Source organism: Silene latifolia, unplaced genomic scaffold, assembly GCF_048544455.1.
Source record: "Silene latifolia isolate original U9 population unplaced genomic scaffold, ASM4854445v1 scaffold_20.1, whole genome shotgun sequence".
Classification (NCBI taxonomy): domain Eukaryota; kingdom Viridiplantae; phylum Streptophyta; class Magnoliopsida; order Caryophyllales; family Caryophyllaceae; genus Silene; species Silene latifolia.
This window is the reverse complement of record NW_027413163.1, coordinates 1,658,837-1,680,188: the sequence shown is the minus strand read 5'-3', so window position 1 is coordinate 1,680,188 and position 21,352 is coordinate 1,658,837. Positions and strand designations below refer to the sequence as shown.

The following is a 21,352-nucleotide window of genomic DNA, read 5'->3' as shown; positions in this document are numbered from 1 at the left end:
TGCCACTCACTCGGTCGAGTATGAGCGTTACTCAACCAAGTGTCGGTCACTCGATCCACCGGAAGCTCTACTCGATCCACTGCAGTTCTACTAGGTCTAGTTTGGGTCTTACTTGGTCTAGTGTACGGTCATCCTTTATTTCCGAGTACACGTGGATCCCTTCACGCGTCCCGAGTCCTTTTTGGGTCTTAAAATATCCGAGTATTACACATTCAACTGCTTCTTTAAATCTTCCGACTCTTTTGGTCCCATACGGTACAGAGCCTTAGATATAGGTCTTATCCTTCGTTTAAGCTCAACATTCAAATCATTGTCCCTCTTAGGAGGTAACCCAGGTATATCTTCCGGAAAGACATCGTCAAACTCACTTACCACCAATATCTCTGTTGCTGACGGCTCCTCCACCTGAGTATCCATCACATGGCAAAGGATCATAGGACGCTCCTTCCTCAAACATGACTTTAAAGTCATAGCTGTGATCATCTTCACCTTGGGTTTTACAACAAATCCTCGATATGACACTCTAACTTCCTTGGGACCTTTTAGGGACACTTTATTTTGACGACAGTCTATCTTGGCCTCATACTTTCCCAAACAATCCATCCCAACTATGACCTCAAACCCATCCATACGAAACTCAAGTAAATTAACCGGTAAGTCCACTTGCCCAACCACCATAGACACTCCTTTTTACAACTTATGACATGACACCGACTCCCCCGATGGTATAAACACATTATCTTCTGCCAACTCATATTCTCCAAAATCCATAGTTAAGGTATGACCTCTAGACACAAATAAATGGGTTGCCCCTGAATCAAACAAAACAAAAGTTGGTTTATGATTACCAAGAAAAGTACCAGTGACAACTTGTGCATCATCCTTAGCTGCCTGTTTACCCATCATAAAGAGTTTGCCACTGTTCTTCTGACCTCCTCCTTGGACCGTAGTCGTTGATTTAGTAGGCTTAGCCGCCTAATTCTGAGTCACACTATTATTTGGGCATAGGATCCACCATTGTTACGGTTATAACCGTCGTTGTTGTTGTTCTCCCTTCCTTGGTTGTTCCATGACCCAACTAGCCTGTTACTTGTCAAACTCTGGTTGGAGTTTGCGAACAATTCCCCCAGTAAGATCGCCGGAAGCCTCATCCTCCTCCTCCAACACTCTTGCACTCAAACCTCTTGTGGCCTACCCCACCATAATTAAAGGAATGCAAGGTAGAGTTGTCGCTCGTACTCCGACCACCTCCTCCCCCCACACGAGATCCCCCACTATAGATAGATCCTCCGGAATAAGTTCTATCCTGGTTGTGGTTAACAGGCTTGTAGCTGGATTGGCTGCCAACCTCACTCTCGGCTTTCCTCTTCTCACTTCCTTTTTCCTTGGCTTCCTTAGCCATATCAACCAACCTCTCTGCATACCCAGCTCTCTCATAGACTTCTTTTAGATTAGAGATCACCCCAGCTTGTAGCTTCTCCATAATGTTCAGCATTATCCCTCTCTCAAAACGGAGAGTCAGACTCGGTTGACTCAGCTGCATGTCCTCCGTATAGCGCGACAGTTCATTGAACCTGTGATAGTACTCGGTCACGGTCATGCTATCAGTCATAGAAAAAGTATCAAACTCTGCCTAAGGAAGTACAGTTTTGCCCAAATTCCTATAATATGCCTGTGCAGCCTCCCTCTCACCGTGCGACTATACCCTGGCCTCATCTCTCAGATAGAATGCACTTCCAACACACTCTCCATCTCCCGGTGCCGGTCGTCAAGCATTTTAGGCTCGCATGTGCCCTCATAGGTAGTAGAGTTAAAGCGAGAAATGGTAGTGCTCAATCGGGATGTATCCACCGCTGTTTACTTCCCTTTACCCACATTCTTAAGAGCCTCAGTGAGCACCTCTTGCTGCTCGATCATCCTAGATCTCGCCGAGGCTCATATCAGAAGTGTGGATATAAGTGGCAGATCTCTTTGGCGGCATTTTAATTCTTCAATAATCAAGACAAATGTAGCACATAGCCTACGGCTCAAAACAAATATCACATCCTCCAAAGAGGTGCTAGGTCGAGTACCTGGAAGTACTCGGTCGAGTACGAGCTACTCGATCGAGTACTCCGACTCCAGTAGCTGTTCTTAAATGCACATAAAGCATACTCGGTCGAGTACCTCATGTACTTGATTGAGTACATCCCACTCGGTCGAATACTGCCTCTGCTCGGCCGAGTGTTCTTATTCCAGTAGCTGCTGCTAAATGCACAAATACCCTCACTCGGTCAAGTGCCAGGTTACTCAGTCGAGTACCTGCCACACTCGGACGAATCATGCTAAAAACTATCCCCCAAACACACACCAACAAGTATAAGTACATAAATATGAACCAACAGCCTATTCACATGTTTCTATAACCATGTACGACAAAAGGTAAACAACCAATCATACATCATGTGTTTCTATATCACCTCAATTACTCCACAACATATGCATTCAATTCATGCGATACCATCTCGAACCACAAGATGCGTATCCACTCTATCCATACACAGATATAAACACAAACATACATCGATCCCCAAACACGCCTCGTAGTGACCGGCTCGAATTTGTGTGGGCAATATTGCAGTTTCGAGACTTCTCCCAAACCTTTTTGATAGCTCCAAACAATTTCTACCCGGGTTCATTTTAATTAGACACCCTATGTTCATTTTGTTCATTGATTTTAGGTTCCAAAATCGTCGCTCAGATACCACTTTGTAACACCCCCATCTACCAAAGTGTCTTACCAAGGCCTACCTTAGCAAATAGAAGCGTTACCATCTCGGTTGCGCAAGGTAAAGTATATCAAATGGACCATAAAAGAACGTTTATTAAAGGTACAATAATGTTTAATCAAATACAATACCAAAATCCAAACCAAAACCAAAATACAACTCCGAAATGAAATGAAACGAATAGCTAATGTTTAATGCGATAGCAGAAGCTAGCTAAAGAAAGTGTGATAACTCTGCCCCGTCCATATCCCGCATGCTACATCAATATCCAATACCTGCTAAGCCAACTGTTCACCATTCCCGAATGGATCACCACAGTTTTAAAAGCAATAAACGGGGTCAGTTAACTGCACAACCAAAATAAGAACTCACAATAACACAAACCAATCAAAATGCAACCAATCAATCCTCCAAACTCCAACAATCACCAGTAACCGACTATACACCAAAATGTGTATCCCTGCCAGGTTTCCATCGCAACGGATAACCCACACCACTAGTGGGGACCGCAGCCTTACCACCTAAGCCCCGCTCATCGCAATGAGCGAACCCAGATCATTAATGTGCACATTCCCCCTGTGACGGGAGCCACAAAGGGCGAACATGGGGTTGGAACCATCTCCCAAAAATGGTCTCATAACAACAACCGATCACAATACAATCTCAATCACAGTGATACCAATACCAAACAATCAACCACAATCACATCTTATAATCAATTATATAACCAACTGAGTTGGGAAACCCTACCATATCAAGATTCAAGCAAAAGCGCAACAAATCAAGCTAGAACGCCTCCTCTACGAAGTCCTCGCCTATTATGATATTATACAAACAGAAAACTACGCATCGTGCGATTATTCACCCCAAAATCCCCAAATCACCTAATTAGGGTTTGTATATCTATAACCAAAATATCAATAAAAAAATGGTAAAGATACTTACTGATTGAATCGACGCGGAGATGAAATAGAAACCCCCAAATCTATGAACCCTAGCCTTAAAAATGATTAAGATAGTTGGAGAGAAGTGTTACGTAGTTTAGAGTTTGCTTAAGAAATGATTACGAAGTGATTAAAACCGATAACACGACTTATATATACTTCTCCAATTATCTTAATCAAACCGCGAAAAAATAATCCATCAGACCGGGTACTCAGTCGAGTACTTCTGAAATACTCGGCCGAGTACGCCCTGCTCGACCGAGTTCCTCACTACTCGGCCGAGTGCACCCAAAACAGTAGCCTGTCTAAAAGCACTCGACAACTTACTCGGCCGAGTACCGCCTACTCGATCGAGTGCACAATGACCAAAATACCGTGATATTACATTAACACTAATTAGCTTGAAATTTGAATTTTGATGGAGGGAAACCAAAATACATAAGTAAATTACAATAATACCCCGTTTGTCGCTCAATTTGAGTAACACCCGGTGTCGTCATCTCATTTTCCATTATAAATTTATAATTATTGATTACGAGTTCAAAAACAATGAGCTTTTATAAGCAAAGGAGCTTGTAAAGGCGGTGATATTGAAAACAATAAATAAAAATCACTTTTGTATGAACTTATCGCAGAAAGTTATGGTAGTTAATATTTGGCAAAAACTTTGACTTACCAACTTTTGTTTCAAATAAAAAATCTCATGGAAACGATCAATTTCAGTAAAACAGGTATCATTTCACCGTATGGCGACATAAATATGACCATTTTATAATAAGTATTGATCTTTTTTTGATAACAGTGACCACTTTTATTATTTCCTCCGTTCCAATAAATAGTTTACGTTTGCTTTATTTTCCCCTCACAAAATAAAGTCAACGTAAACTATTCACTAGCACAAGGGAAAATACTATAAAATGACCATCTTTTAAAAGTGTTTACTTTATAACATAAAATGGTCACTATCCATTATTAAATGATCAATTTTTTTAGATCAGAATTACATGGTACAACCGTCCTACCCTAAATTACTGTAGTGGGTTAATTTAACATGTGTATATTGAGTTAGTATAAGTAATGGGTTAACATGGCTAGATGGTATACCTATAACAAAAATATCTGAAGCAAGACACTAAAAATGCAGATAGTGGGTCGAACCACAAGGAAAAGTGACAAACTGCTAGTTGCCTATGAATAGATTAAAGGTTATTGAATCACAAATTGATTGGATTGATTGTAATTAAGACGAATCAATAATATAAAACAAGTTTAGGGATTGCGGTCACAATGAATACCAATTAGGGAATTATGGGCAATTAACTAAACATAGACTGACTATCTATGAGCATATGTCTGATAGGTACTATATATCCTTTAGATTATTGCTTAACATGCGGTTTTTATAACTAAGTTTGTCTACTTATTATTGTAAGTCTCTCTTAAGGGTTAATTCGGTAGGCAATAACACTAATTCGCGATAATAATCAATTAATCATGGCTAGTAACTAACTAATCATATTTATAACAAATAATCAAGCTATAATCTTTCTAGCAATTAACAGATTATCACTCTTAATTCATATTCATCCATTCCCTTCACCCTAAATGAGAAATTAGCTACTCATAACATTAATAATAATAATAATAATAATAATAATAATAATAATAATAATAATAATAATAATAATAATAATAATAATAAAGAGATACTTCATAAGGATTCATTTCCATGCTAGTCGGGTGTTGGTTCCCCTTTACTTTTTTGGTAATTTTTATGTGGTTCTAATTCAATTACATGTGAGATATGATGTTTTATGTAATCCAAATTTATTTTTTTAATTTTGTCAAAAAAAAAAAAAAAAAAAAAAAAAAAAAAACCAACCCTCAAATTAGGATGGACCAAATATTTTTCTAAAAAATTCTTATTAGACCGACCTTCAAATCATGAGAATGGAGTGATGAAAAAAGAGAAGACAAATAAATAAACACACAAACGAACAACATAAGAAACAGAAAAGAAGACATGGACATGGAAGAAGAAAAAAGAAGAGTGAGCAACGAAGCTATGGAGCAAATTAGTGAAAGATTATCAACTTTTGATAACCTTTACTTCCCACGCGCTCTTTTACAAAACGCTTCTTCTCCCCAACTTCGCAAGTCTCTTCTTCTTGATCTTCTCTCTCGCGACGTCGCCGTTTTTCTAGGTTTCCTTCTTCTTCTTTTTATTTGTTCTTATGCTATTTAATTACGTTTTTTTCATGTGGGTATTTTTGTATTTGACATATTTAAGTGTTGTTTCTAGTATATGTTGATGAAATTTAGGGAAGTTTTGTATTAGTGATGCAAAAATTTGAATGGTTGATCAATAAATCCCTCCGTTCCAATCATTTATTTACTTTTGATTGATATACCCCTCATAATTGAAACAAAAAGGTAAACAAATGACTGGGACGGAAATAATACTTGCAATCTATTGGATGATTAGGATATGTGTAGGGAATTTTTTTATGGGTTCATGGTAATTTATATTCAAAGGTTGCTAGCGGAATTTATGAATGCTTCTAGTTTATGCTGGTTGAATTTATGGAGGTTTTTTAGTAGTGATGGAATATTTTGAGTGAATGATCATGAAAGGTACAATCTTTAGGATGGGAATTGGTAAATACGGTATGTTTACGAAATTACAACGGATTATTTTCCTGCAATGACCGTCAATTGCGCTATGTCTTGTGATTTTGTTAATTTAGTGATTGATTCTTGTGGAATATAGTTAGGGATGGGTATGTGTTGTAGTGTCAGGGTATCACCTCAATGAGAGAGAAACCGAGTACTAGAACAATATGATATTTGGGAATTATAGAGAGAGAAAGATTGAGGAAAAAATTTGTATTAATGATTGAATGAATGAATTACAGTGTTTTTCCTCTATTTATAGTTATTAGAATCGAAGAGACTAATAACAGTGGTAACAAACTAATACAACTAATTAACAGCTGTATTGTAATAACTCCTAACAACTTCAGTCCATGTCAGCAATGATCCATTCCCCTGTATCATTCCATCCTCCTTAAGAAAAGACTTGACCTCAAGTCTGCACATTAAAGGTAGGATATTTGGCCTCAAAGCTGTCAGCAAATTCCCAAGAAGCATCAGCCATGTCCATGCCAGCCCAATGCACAAGATATTGTACCTTAGCTAGATTTTGGGATTTAATAATTCGTCTATCCAAAATCGCTTGAGGACTCAAGGTTTGATCAGCATGTCTACCCTTCAACCAGCCAGGAATATGAGGTTTATCAGGTAGTACTCCTCTAAAGGCCTTTAGCTGACTCATATGAAAATTAGGGTGAATTTGAGCATCCATAGGTAGTTTAAGCTTGTAAGCCACTTTTCCTACCACGAGTTCCACCTGAAAAGGCCCAAAGAATTTTGCAGCCAGTTTATGGTTATCTCGAGAAGAACACCCCACAGATCTTTGCTTGTAAGGTTGTAACTTCAGCCAAACCCAATCCCCCACAAGGAAGGATCTTTCGGATCTCGTGATTATCGGCCTGACACTTCATCCTTTCCTGTGCTCTAGTTAAGTGTATCTTGAGAATGTGTAACATTTCTTCCCTCCTCTGCATTGTCCTATCCAACTCATCAACATTTGACTCACCAGGCAAGTAAGGAAGATGTAAAGGAGGTGGTTGGTTGTAGACTACTTCATAGGGAGTTTGTTGTATAGCTGAATGAAAGTTGGTGTTGTACCACCATTGAGCCAGAGATAACCAATTGCTCTATTCCTTTGGTTTTCCACCGCACATGCAACGTAAATATCCCTCTAAACATCTATTCACAACTTCAGTCTGTCCATCAGTTTGAGGGTGATATGTTTGAGAGTAAGAGTTCGAGACTTACAAGGTGAATAAAGCCTTCCGTGCACTCAAGAAAATTGAGTCCCCACACCGACAATACTCCTAGGCCACCCATGAAGTTTGAAGACATTGTCCAGATATGCTTGGGCCACTGTAGTAGCAGTATAAGGATGTGTTAAGGCCATAAAATGACTCATCTTACTCAACCTATCTACCACTACAAATATAACATCTTTGTTGTGTGACTTAGGAAGGCCGGATATAAAATCCATGGAGATGTCTACCCATACGCTTTCGGAATTGGTAGAGTCAGAACAACCCAGGACTTGCTATAGACTCCCTTTATCGGCCCGACAGGTGATCGTTATCGATAAAATTGTTGATGTCCTTGTTTTGGCCCTTCCAATAGAAGAGTAATTTAACTCTTTTTATAGTAGCATCTCTCCCGTAACGGCCCCCTTGATGAGAGCCGTGAAGCCAAGTTAAAATCAATTCTTTGAACCCCTCCATTTCTACCAAGTACACTTTTATCAGTGCCTTTCGATTAACCCATCCTTTAATACAAAAGGATAACAGTCTCCTCATCGTAATTGTAAGAATATAGCCTGGAGATGATCATCCAAAGCATAGCTTTCTGTATTTTAGTCTTCGGATCGTAGATCGAGTTAATTATCGATAATCTTTGAAAATAAAATATCGACTTCTTGAACCCTTGAGAGTGCATCGCAAGACAAGTTCTCTCTCGCCACACCTATATTGGATTTCATAGTCAAAGCCCATTAATTTGGACAACCAAAATTGCTGAAAAGGAGTTGAAATCTTCAGTTGCAACAACCATTTAAGACTTTTTTGATCTGTCCTTACAATAAAATGATTGTTGGACAAGTATTGCTCCCACTTCTGAACTGTTGTAACCAATGCCAATAACTCTTTTTCATATACTGACAAGCTTTGCCATTTGGGGCCCAAACTCTTACTTAAGAAAGCCAAAGGATGACCTTCTTGCATCAGGACTGCCCCAATGCCTGATTGGGAAGCATCAGTTTCCACAACAAACTCCTTAGAAAAATCAGGAACTGACAGCACGTGTTGTCACCAAAGCATTTTTCAAAGCCTGAAAGGCTAGGTCAGCCTCCAAAGACCATTGAAAACCATCTTTTTTCAGCAAAGTAGTAAGAGGCTTGGCAATTTCAGCATATCCCTTCACGAATTTTCTATAGTAGCCAGCCAACCCAAGGAAACTCCTCAGTTCCTTTACTGTTTTAGGAGTTGGCCATTCCTGCACTGCTTTTATTTTTCTAGAGTCAGTTTCCACCCCAATTCCAGATATAAAATGGCCTAAATACTCAACCTTGGCACTAGCAAAAGCACACTTGCTTAATTTGGCATACATGTGTTGTTGTTTCATTAATTCAAATACAAGCCTTAGATGGGAAATATGGTTCACTAAATTGTCACTGTAAACCAATATATCATCAAAGAAAACCAAGACACATTTCCTTAATAATGGCCTAAATACTTGGTTCATCCAAGCTTGGAAGGAGGCGGGGGCATTAGTCAAGCCAAAAGGCATGACAAGAAATTCATAATGGCCAGCTGTTTTGAATACATCTTCCTTGGCCATTCTTAGTTGGTGATAACCAGCCCTTAAGTCTAGCTTAGTGAAGATAGTTGCTCCAGCTAGTTCATCAATCAACTCATCAACTACAGGTATTGGAAATTTGTCTTTGATGGTTTTCTTATTAAGCTCTCTATAATCCACACAAAGCCTCCAAGACCCATCTTTCTTACCAACTAACACTACGGGGGATGCAAATGGGCTACAGCTTTGTTGAATGACTCCCTTATCAAGCATTTCTTGAATTAACTTCTCAATAATATCCCTTTGTTTCAAGGCATACCTGTAAGGTCTAATGCTTACAGGGTTTACACCGGCTTCTAATGGAATTTTATGGTTAAAGATTTGGGCTCCTTAAATATTACTGAGTATTCCTGTAATAATTTGGCTGAGCAGGAGTAAGACTGAGTATTTGAGGTGTCAGTTCACTAAGGTGGCGGGGTTGAGATTGACAGAGGCGGAGAGTGTTATTTTCGATGGGAATGTTGTTGAGGGTTCGGATTTCTTCAGATATCTAGGATCTATTATTCAAAAAGATGGGGAGTTAGACGGAGATGTGGCTCACAGAATTAAAGCGGGATGGTTGCAATGGAAGAGTGCTTCAGAGTTTCTATGCGATAAAGATATGCCCCAAAGATTAAAGGGAAAATTTTATCGCACGGCAATTAGGCCTGCCTTACTTTACGGCTCCGAGTGTTGGGCCGTGAAGCATTGTCACATTCAAAAGATGAGTGTGGCGGAGATGCGCATGTTGAGATGGATGTGCGGACATACAAGGAAAGATCGGTTAAGGAATGAGGTGATTAGGGAAAAGGTAAAAGTGGCGCCAATAGAGGACAAGATGATGGAAAACCGACTAAGATGGTTTGGCCATGTGAGAAGGAGACCTATGGACGAACCGGTTAGAGGCCGGAGACTGGAGAACAGAAAAGGTCCCTAGAGGTAGAGGAAGACCGAGACAGACATGGTTGAGAGTGATAGAGCACGATATGAGAGTTCTGGGGCTTGAGGAGAGTATGGTGACGGAGAGGGCACAATGGAGGGAAATGATACATGTGGATTTTTAGTATTTGATGTTTTTTTGGCATATTTAGTGTTTTTTTATTTAATTTAAAGAAATTAAATTATTTATTCTTCTCTCCTTTATTACACTTTTTTACCAACCACTTTCTTATAGATTTTACCTGGTTCATTCCGGATCCTTAATTCTATTTCGGTTTCTAAGAATCGTTTTAATCCTTTCTCTCGATTTAAATTTTAAGTTTTTATAAAAGAAAGCCGGAATTCGATTTTAAAACCCCTAAGTTTACCTTGACTTTCCATTACATTTTCGTTCTTCCTTTTTGTTTTTCATCTTCCCCTTTTTTTATTCGCATTTTGAGGCGTGCGTTCACCCATGGACGGTTTGAAAGGATGATTCATGTCAGTCGACCCCAAATCATTTTGGGATTAAGGCTCTAATGTTGTTGTTGTTGTTGTATTCCTGTAATAATTTGGCAATTCCCTCAGGATATTCAGCATTGTGCAACTGAAAACAGCTTACTGGAGAACTCTTCCTTAACTGATGTTGTTCAGTGACTTGTAAGTAAAACAGATGGATAGCATTGGCCATCATCTTAGGGGTAGCTATGGTATCACCCCTAACCTTAGGAGAAATACCCCTCAAAACATGTTTGATACCCTTAGTCTCAAAGGACATCCACAATTTATTAAAATTCCATTTTACAGTCCCAAGAGTACTCAACCACTGCACTCCCAAGACCATATCACAACTGCCCAAGGGTATTAATAAAGCCTCACATTGAAATTCAGTGTTTTGTAACTTCCACTGAAAATTGGGACACACATGCTGACATGCTAGATGATTGCCATCAGCAACTGCCACAGATTGAGGGCTAATTGGATTAATTTGGAGATTTAATTTCCTAGCCAAGTCCAAGTCTAGAAAGTTGTCAGTACTTCCAGAGTCTATTAAAATATGCAATGGTTTCCTACCCATATAGCCAGTGACTCTCATTGTTTGGAAGGAATGACTACCATGCAAGGCATTGATAGAAATGTGGGGATTTATACTATTCACTTCAAATTCAGTGTCCCCTACCTCAGTACATCCCTTAATCACTGTCCTCTTCAGAATCACCAGGTACAAGAATAGTAAAAAGTTGGGGTTTCTTAAAACTACATTTGTGCCCTCTGACTAAGGTTTATCACAAAAGTAACAGATGCCTTTAGCAATCTTATCAGCCCTCTCAGCCATTGTCAGATGCCTTTGGGGAGTAGTAGACTTAGAATCAGCAGGAATAGTGGGAGTGGGGAGAAGTGGTGGTTTGTTTACAGTCCCTGACCCCACAGATTTAGTCCCCAGACCACCAGAAAAACGAGAGTAAGTTCTGGTTGCCTCCACACTTTCCTCTTGCAACCTAGCAAAGGCTACAGCTTCAGCTATAGTAGCAGGCTTAAAGGCTTTTACAAAGGGCTTAATGACAGGTTTTAGGCCACCAATGAAACTATCTAAGAAGAAAGCATAGTTCAATAAAGGGTTCCTCTGAATCATTAGAGATTTTAAGTATTCAAAGGAATCAAGATAGTCATTTAAAGAGCCAAGTTGGTGCAGCTTGTTAAATTTTTCAACCACATTATCACCCACATCATCTACAAAACGAGCACATAAATCAAGAACAAAAGAAGACCAAGAAACTGTTACCCTTGCAGCCATATACGCATTAAACCAATCGCCAGCTTTCCCAGATAGATGATGAATACCCGCAATATCCACCTTCTGATCCTCTGGAATTTTGCATAAGTGGAAATATTTCTCACATTTCTGTACCCAACCACGTGAATTCTCCCCAGAAAAGGAAGGAAATTCAAGTTTGGGGATAAACCCTAATTGTCTTGGAGTAGAAGAAGCAGAAGTAGGATGAACACAGTGTCCATATGAGATTCAGAGTGAAGACGTTCTTGCAACAACCTCATCAATTGCGACATCTGCTCCTCCATTGCTTTTCCTTGTTCTACAATGCGCTGATTCTGCTCATTTAAACGTTGTTCCAGTGATTTCAGTTATGCCTCCATGGTAGATTTGCGTGTTTTAGCCAGAATTGAAAAGTATTTTAATGGCGGAAGTTAGGATCGAATGAAAGCTGATACCAATGTTGTAGTGTCAGGGTATCACCTCAATGAGAGAGAAGCCGAGTACTAGAACAATATGATATTTGGGAATTATAGAGAGAGAAAGATTGAGGAAAAGATTTGTATTAATGATTGAATGAATGAATTACAGTGTTTTTTCTCTATTTATAGTTATTAGAATCTAACAGACTAATAGCAGTTGTAACAAACTAATACAACTAATTAACAGCTGTACTGTAACTAACTCCTAACAACTTCAGTCCATGTCAGTAATGATCCATTCCCCTGTATCAGTATGTGATCGGAATTGACCATAGAATATGCTCGCTCTATTTCAGTCGATAAGAACCATCTACGTTTTCTTTTCTTTTACATGAGGGTGATTTTGTGGATAATTGGGCTTATTGATCTGATTGTGAGCACGGAGAAGATTTGGTTTCGTGTTTTGTTATGCACTTGGGTTTAATTCTTTTTAGGCATAGACTTAAAATTGCTTTTTTGTTTGCCATGTGGGTATATTTGAATTTAACAATTTTGTGTGTTTTTTTTTTTTTTTTTTTGGTGGGTTCATCATAATATTTGTTCATATGTTATATTCGAATTTTTCTTTGTAAGGTTTTTTTTCCCTTATACTTCTAGTTTATGTTGGTGGAATAATGGAGGCTTTGTAGTAGTGATGCGAAATTTTGGATGATTGATCCATGAAACCTGCAATCTTGAGAATTGTTATTGCATAATTAGGTTATATGTAAGAAATTTATTGATGGGTTCATGGTAATGTATATTCGAATGCTATAATCTGAATGCTTCTTGTAAGAGTTTGGTTCTATCTATGCTTCTAGTATGTGTTGGTGGAATTTATCGAGGTTTCTTAGTAGCGATGCAAAATTTTGAGTGAGTGATAGACGAAAGATACAATCTTTAGGATAGGAATTGGGTAATTACGAGAAAGTATATAGGGAATATTTCCCTGCAACAGATTGCACTATGTATGTCTTGGTGATTTTGTTAAGTTAGTGATTGATTCAGGTTGAATATAGTTAGGGATGGGTGCTTTAAGTTAGTGATTGACTCTTGTTGATATAGTTAAGGACGGGTGCATGATCGGAATTGGCCACGGAATATACCTACTCGTTCTGTTTCAGTCGAGAAGTCCCATATATTTTATTTTATTTTATTTTATTTTATTGCGTCAGGGTGATTTTGTGAATGATGGGGCTTATTGACGGGGATAGATGGAATATGTTTAGGGGAAGTTGCTGGTTGAGAACATGGAGAAGGTTTGGTTTTGGAACTTGGTTGTGAACATGGGTTTATTCTTTTAGGCATGGACCTTTAAAAAGGAGTAAAAAAGAGAGATTAATCCCTTTGCTGGATTGATAATATTTTCCTTTCTCTTCTCTATCCGTGGATATTTATTTCCTTGAATTAAGAGTTTAAGACTAAATTGTCTCTTGCCCTTAATTAGTTGATTTGAAATCGCTTAGCAATGTTTTATGATGTAGTTTCTCTTTCAATTGTCAGTTGATGCTTTTACTTGCTTCGTTTGGTTCATAGAATGCAAACAATAATATCTGCTTAGATCGTGATTTGCATTTTGCGTTTGAATTGTTTTCATCTGTTGAACTTTATTCAATGCAGAACGATATGGTCCGCAATTGACATCTCAAGAACTTCAGGAGTTTGATGTGCTGAAGGATGATTACGAAATTAATTGGCACATAAAGCATCTAAGACGCTTACTTAGTCCTACCTCCGAACAACGACGGCTTCAGTCTCTTACTGTAAAGAACAGGAGAAGAGCGTACATGGATAAGCTAGTAAGTGAAGGACATTACTTTTCTGAGGATTCTATGAGGGAGAGGGAGCCATACTTGCATCATGAATATTTGGGTAAGTTTCAAGATCCTTACGGAAGAAGCATGGCTAGACCAGGGGAGCGATGGTCCGACACATTAATGCGGCGGGCGGAGGAGGCGATTTTGCTTAGAAAGATCAGAAGTGAGCAGCAGAGATTAGGTGTCCCTGAGAGTGAATGGGTTGGTAACGAGGGACGTAAAGAAGATGAAGAAGAGATGGAAGAAGAGGAGGAAGATGAAGAGGAAGAGGATGAGGACTCTGATGAAGAGGACAATGATACCGATGGTGTTGATGCTAGTAGGATATCAAGTTCTTCTCAGGTGAGTGAATGAATCATAATATTTCCCAACTGTTTGATGCTGTTATATTGAAACAAAATGTTTACATTTTCACGATTGTCAAAGCTTTATTTGTATATTGGCTATTTATTGTGTTTTCTTTTTCGGTTTTTTACTTTACCTGGTGTTGACCATTTCAAATGATGATTCATATTACCCAACTCCATATCAACTATCAAGTTGCTATATGCTGCATATTTATCACTGTATTTTTCTTGATAGTGTTTTAAGCCATCCCATTGACTTTTTAGTCTTGCCTTTATTATTATTGTTTTCATCGTTTAAAACATAGTCCCTCCGTCCTTGTCATTTGTTTACCTATTCCATATATGGGTGTCTTAGTCAAAAAGTTTACCTTTCTATATTGGGAATATTGCCCACTTGTCACTCAACAACACCCCCAAATGGTCCCCTCCCCTCTTCTTGGTCTTCGTGCCAAAACCAAAGGTAAACAAATGACCGGGACGAAGGTAGTACATATTATGTGATTGTATTGTGCATGGATATGTAGATTTTGTGCATGCCTATGTAGATTTGATTCTGTAATGACCGGGACGAAGGTAGTACATATTATGTGATTGTATTGTGCATGGATATGAGATTTTGTGCATGCCTATGTAGATTTGATTCTGATTGTGCTTAATCCCAGGGTACCGATTGTGCTTACTTGCTCAGCTGCTCTGTAAGATATAGAGGAAATATTTTTTTTTTTTTAAAGGGGAAATAGTGGACACTAGTATCTTCTGCAGGCTGAAGAGTACGATAACCATGTGCTCCCATTTTAGATGCTGCCATATACAAGTTTCATTTGGAAGCTCGGGATATATGACCTTAACAATTGTTGTAGTGGTCATGCAGGCCTCATGAGTAACAAAGCCGGCACACAAGTTAATCTCTGTAGGAGTCATCATGGCTTTCTTACTCTGACGTTATTCTTTTGGAACCTGGTACTATGTTTCGGTACCATCTTTGGCAGCCTAGCGCCTTATATACTCTTCTCCCTCCATCTCTCTTATAGTGTCCCCTTTGAGTAGAGGCTATATTTATATTGTACTAGATAGAGATAGAGGCAACTTATTTTGCGATGAACAAAAAGGGAAATGGGAACAATATATATGGGATAGAGAGAGTAACTAATAAACTTATAGAGTTAGATATTGTATGTTAGTGGTGTACTTGGGTGAGTTGGATCTTTGTTTGGAGATTCATTTCCCGAGATACCATTCCCTCTCAAAGTTCAACCTCGCTTACCACCGGAAAATGAAGGGAGCAATTCTAATTTTATAAGAATAGGTGTGGATTCGTGATCAAACTTGCCTATTATTTAAATTAAATGTAAGTGTCAAGTTGCTACATACCCACACGACAACAGAATGTCTGAGGATCGATTATTAGACATGAATAGTTGAGGTAAAATTGAGTGTCTGAGAAGTATAGGTTATCAATTTATCATTGACACTAGATGTTTTGGGAGATTGGCTACCATTCTACCAATTACACAGTTTTAGATGAATTTTGCTTCATGTTATGTAGTCGATTAGACCTCAATTGAAGTCGTGCTCATTCAAGTTCAATAAGTATATGATTCATCTATTGGAGGAATAGCTGTTGGAGGGAAGTTTCTGCTGGCTCGAAAAGACATTCCTTACGAGTATCATAAACAGTTTTGAGCTTTGACATGTCATTCACTATCAAGTTGAATGACTTGAATCTGGCTTAATCATGTATTTGGACCTTTGGAAGGAACTAATGAATTGTCTGGAAACAGAGATGTGCTGCCCTCTAAATTGCAGATTGTTGGCTGTATTAGTGCTATTTCGTCAGGAATTTAACATCCTAGTGTTTGTGTGTTACCCTTCTGTTTGTGTTCATATGTTATTTCGTCAGGAATTTTACTAATGAATGCTATTAAGTTACTAACCGATGTACGACTATCTTTGTTCCTGACATTGTCACAGGTAGAAGCAGTAAACGGCCAAAATGAAGCAAACGATGGCGTTCCTTCAACCAGTTTAGGGAATGTAGAGAGACCAACATTATCTCCAACAGAGATGCAGGAGCAGCTGGATCAATTCACGTACATAATGCAGCAAAAGTTTTTATCAGGTCAAGATCGGGAGCATTTCAATTACTCAAATATAGACGAAGATCAGACCTTGGATGATCACTGGCTAAAAGAAGCCAACCACGATGCCGAGGAAAAGTACTTTGCTGAAGATTGATATACAATTGGTCTCCTGTTTGTAATACTATCTCTGAAAACCGACAGTTTCTACTTATGTAAGAAAACGCTGTCAAGCCTGTAACTTATTGGCACGGTTTTATAGGGACTTGAGCTTGTGTTTTTCCTGCAAAGTTAATTGTAATCAGCGATGTTTTAAAGTGGTCGGTTCCCCGTTCTGATTTTGAGCCTGGTGCATTGGTTATATTGGTGATACCAATTGGTCTGAGTTAGGGTTTAACGGTTTGGGGTTTGTTTAGACAACTCTAGAACAAAATTGTTTTCATTGGATCAAAGTCCAGTAGCGGATTAGGTTAATGATGTGCATTATATCAGATTTTAGTACTCGAGTATCCAACGTCATTTTTCAAACCAAATCAAACACCAAAATGTGCAGTTATCTTATGCAGCACTGTTTCATACCCCACTCTCTTCAATTTCTTGTAATGTTTTCTACATAGGGCAAGTGGGCCTTTCGTAAGGCTATATCATTACAGATTTGGGTCCTTTCGAATCGAGTTAATTGGTTAAATGTTAAGTCAATTGGTTAGTTTCAAGTTATTCCTATTAAGATTAATAAGATTTTTTTTTTGGGTGAAACGTAAGTACTTTTCATAAGCTCAAAATGTGTTACAAGGATAATTTAAACAGAAAAACACGATCAACAAAAGCATAAGACTAAACAATTGAGTTGATCCAATCCCTATCTCTCAGAGAGAGTCTCCACTTTCAGTAGCCTAATTCTGCATCTGATAGTAGCCTGAACCTTCATGCTCAGAATTTCAGGCCTGCAAACCATCCCTTCCAATCTTGCTGCATTCCTTTGATGCCACATCTCATAATAGACAGCTATGAAAGCTGCCAAACAGCAACTTTTCTGTAGAGCAGTCTAATTTCTTCTCCCTACCCAGACAATGTCATTACCCTCTGGATATGAGATATGCAACCAAAGAGCGATATCGATCAAGACCAATTTTGTGTATTTGCACCTTCAAAAAAAACAATAGCCTCTCGTTCTCGCACAAAGAAATGCAACACCAAGGATCGATGAGTTACACCATGCCTAAACAACTTATCTTTGACATTGAGGGCTTGCCTAAGGATAAGCCAATTCATGAAGCTGTGCTTGGCTAGAGACCACCTATTCCAAACCAGCTTAACCCAACCCACCTTCTGCTCTTTGTGTCGAAGCCATTAATACCCAGATTTGACACTATAGCCCTTCTGATAAGCAAGCCAAATGTCATTAGCATAACCCTCCTGAAGAGTATCCCTCACCTTACAGATGGTCTTCCAATTTCCACTCATATGAGACTTTGGAATATGGTCAGACCAACTGCCACCTTTCATACAAATTTGATGTAGCCATTTGACCCAAAGACTATCAGACTTGCTGTAAATCCACCATACCAGTTTACCAACAGTGGCCATATGTCAGGTGAAACTGTGTTTGATGCCTAGGCCACCCTCACTCTTTGGGGTACAAACCTGCTCCCAGCTCACAAGAGGAGTTCTAATATAGTTGCTAGTACCATTCCATAGATAATTTCGACAAATACTGTCAATTTTGCTTAACACACCTTTAGGGATTAGAAAAATATTGGCCCAGTAAGAAAAAAGGGAGGTGAACACAGACTGGATCATGATCAATCTGCCAGTATATGAAATTTTCCTAGCTTCAAAAGATCTAATCCTGTAAATGATCTTCTGATGTGACTCTTAATTGCGCACATTTAGTCCCCTAATTGAACCTATTTTGCATACTAATATAGCATTTCATGGCCATTTTATCCGTCAATTCCTTCCTATTTTGCTTTCCTAGTGCATTTTATATGTCTTATAGGAAAGGAGATAATGAGGCGGAATTCCCGTCTCCCGTGCATATTTAGAAGCTTGATGACAATCTTAGATGGACTAGTATGAAGAGGAGGCAAGAACAATGAGGAATGAAGTAGGAATAAAGAGTATGCGTAGATTATAGGCTTCTAAAGCAAGACGGTGGAAAACTGCATCAAGATCCGTGCGTCTTAAGCACAAGACGGGCGGATTGCCGTGTCCAGATCCGAGCGGCCCGAGCATGAGACAAACGGATCCAGGACCTTTGATCCGAGCGTCTCCCTAGCAAGACGAGTGGATCCCTTGGCAGAACCAACCGTGCTTCAAGCTGATCCGAGCGGATCGTGTTAGAAGTAGTTGTCCAAAATGCGCATCTCCCTCGGGACTTGCAATTCTCTATTTAAAACTTAGCATTGTTATTTACTAATCCACCCTTACTTAACCTAATGATGTACTACTATATATACTCCATTTGTAATAATCAAGAGAGAGGTTCCCGAGAATAAAAAATCCTCTTAGAATAGATTAGGAGTAGATTAGAATAGATAAATCTCAACCATTCGATATTAATCTTCCCTTAATTATTGATCAAGTTTATTATTATTGGGTAATTGAAGATTATTGGGTTATTATTGGAGAATTGACAACTCTTCATCAATCAAGTTCTCTTCTATTATTCTTTCCTTTCCATTTATTCATCTTAAGTTTGGTATAATTTCTTTACTCCTTACTCTTTATTGTTTATTTCCTCATTTTCTTATCATGTTTATACTTGTTGTAATGATTGACACCATTAATGACATGTTTCCCATGATAATGAGTGAGTAGTTCTTTAGCTAGGATTAATGGAGAATTCAGGGAAACCAACATGAGGATTGATCTATGCTTAATCTAATATGTCTTCATAATTAATTTGCTTACTTGTTGTGATTTCAACTTATGCACATGTTATGTTTGATGAAATGCTAGCCTATGAATCCTTGTATTTTCTACCCATCACCTATCTTTTCAATAGGGCTTGTAAGCTTATATACCAACTCGAGCCTCATTAGACCATGCATATAGTTGAATAGGAAGGACTAAGTCGACTTGTATGTGTTAGTTGTACAATCTAATCGATTCGGCTCCGGGACCCAACCCTTCTTAGGGATTGTAAGCTTATACACCAACTCGATCCCATCATAACAATAAGCGCTTACATCTAATTGAGAACATGTTTGTATGATCAACTCCCATGAATCCCCTATGATCCCATGACATCCTAGTATCCTTTATTATTTGTCTACACCTTTACTTACTTGTTTTACTTTGTTGCTTGCATTAGTTTAGAAACACGACTACAAACCCAAATCAAAATTGTGACACTAGCATAAATTGAGATAGATAGACTTAGAACCCAAAGCACACCGTCCCGTGGATCGACCTCGACTTAACCACTAACTAGTTGTTTGTTGAGATATATAAATGTGTTTGATTGAGAGCCCCAACGACACTCTCATCATCTTCTCAATCAAAATTTGACAATCAGTTTTCCCCAACTTACCAGCAGCAAGAGGTACTCCAAGATATTTAAAGGGAAGTTGTCCCTCACTGCAGCCTAACATGTGAATGATATGATCCTTAACTGCTCTCTGAACTCCATTAAAGTAAATGTTTGATTTTTGAGAATTCATTTGAAGACCATAAGAAGCAGAGAAAGTAGCAAAAGATCTAAGCAAGACCAAAACAGATTGCTTGTCACCTCTAGAGATCAAATCAACAAGTCATCACCAAACATCATATGATGCAAGCACAATCTCCCACATAAAGAATGAAATTTAAAGTCCAGAGTTTCAGTTGTGAATTGTAAGATTCTTGTAAGATACTCCATTGCAATAGTGAACAAGAGTGGGGAAAGAGGGTAACCCCCTGCCTCACTCTTTTTTTTTCCTTGGAACAAGATTAAGATTTTTGTTTCAAGTAAAACTAACTAAAAGATGTTTTTTTTTTTTGGGTTGGAAAATACTTCTATAAGGCAATTTTAGACAGATATTGTAAAACGTAAATTTTAGTAACCACTTTTACCAACTAAATAAGGGGTGTGTTTGGATCCATTTGACCATGTTACAATTATATTATGGTGTGTTTGGGAACAAAGATTATATTTCTAAATTCAAATTTTGATCTATTTATATGTTTGACAAACCTATTAGATTTGAATTTGCTACCAAATCCAAGTAATGCTAAAATAAGCTCATTTGAAATCGACTCTCTAACCCCTCTCATTTCCAAATTTTTATTTCACTTTACTAAATTGAAAATGAGACATTTTAAATTAAATTCTTGTTGCCAAACACTCTCTTAATCTAAAATCTTATCTATATTAATACAAAAGACAATACTCAATCCTCAGCACGCCACGTCATTAATGCAGTTTTTTTTTTTTTTTTTGGAAAATCATGTTATGGTGGGACCCGTGAGTGTGCAATGTATTTATTTCTTCAGATTTCCGTCTTTTCAAACATGCGATAAATTCCGTCTTACACAAATTCTATGAAATAATATTATGAAAAAATTCTATGAATTAATATTATGAAATAATTGTATACATTCCGTGTAAATAAAATTAATAACATATACGCAGATTGAATTACAAATGCGAGTAAATGAAATTGAATTACATAATTTTTAAAACAAAATTACATAATAATAAAATTACATAATTTCAAGAAGGAATTACATTTATATACGGGATCGAACATAAAACGCAAATGAATTACATACATAATTTTTTAAAAC

At 38.1% G+C, this 21,352-nt stretch overlaps 2 protein-coding genes across 2 annotated transcripts; one reads left to right on the top strand and one right to left on the bottom strand.

The window, feature by feature from the left end:
- Positions 1-204: 204 nt before the first annotated feature.
- Positions 205-678, bottom strand: LOC141638468 (uncharacterized). The gene has a single exon (XM_074447882.1). It carries the CDS (start codon positions 676-678, stop codon positions 205-207), a length of 474 nt encoding a protein of 157 aa, XP_074303983.1.
- Positions 679-5,644: 4,966 nt separating this feature from the next.
- LOC141638499 (uncharacterized) lies at positions 5,645-16,926 on the top strand. Its single transcript, XM_074447912.1, has 3 exons — positions 5,645-5,916; positions 13,961-14,499; positions 16,476-16,926. The coding sequence occupies exons 1-3, from the start codon at positions 5,736-5,738 to the stop codon at positions 16,737-16,739; spliced, it is 984 nt and encodes a 327-aa protein (XP_074304013.1). The 5' UTR covers positions 5,645-5,735; the 3' UTR covers positions 16,740-16,926.
- The last annotated feature ends 4,426 nt before the right edge of the window (positions 16,927-21,352 follow it).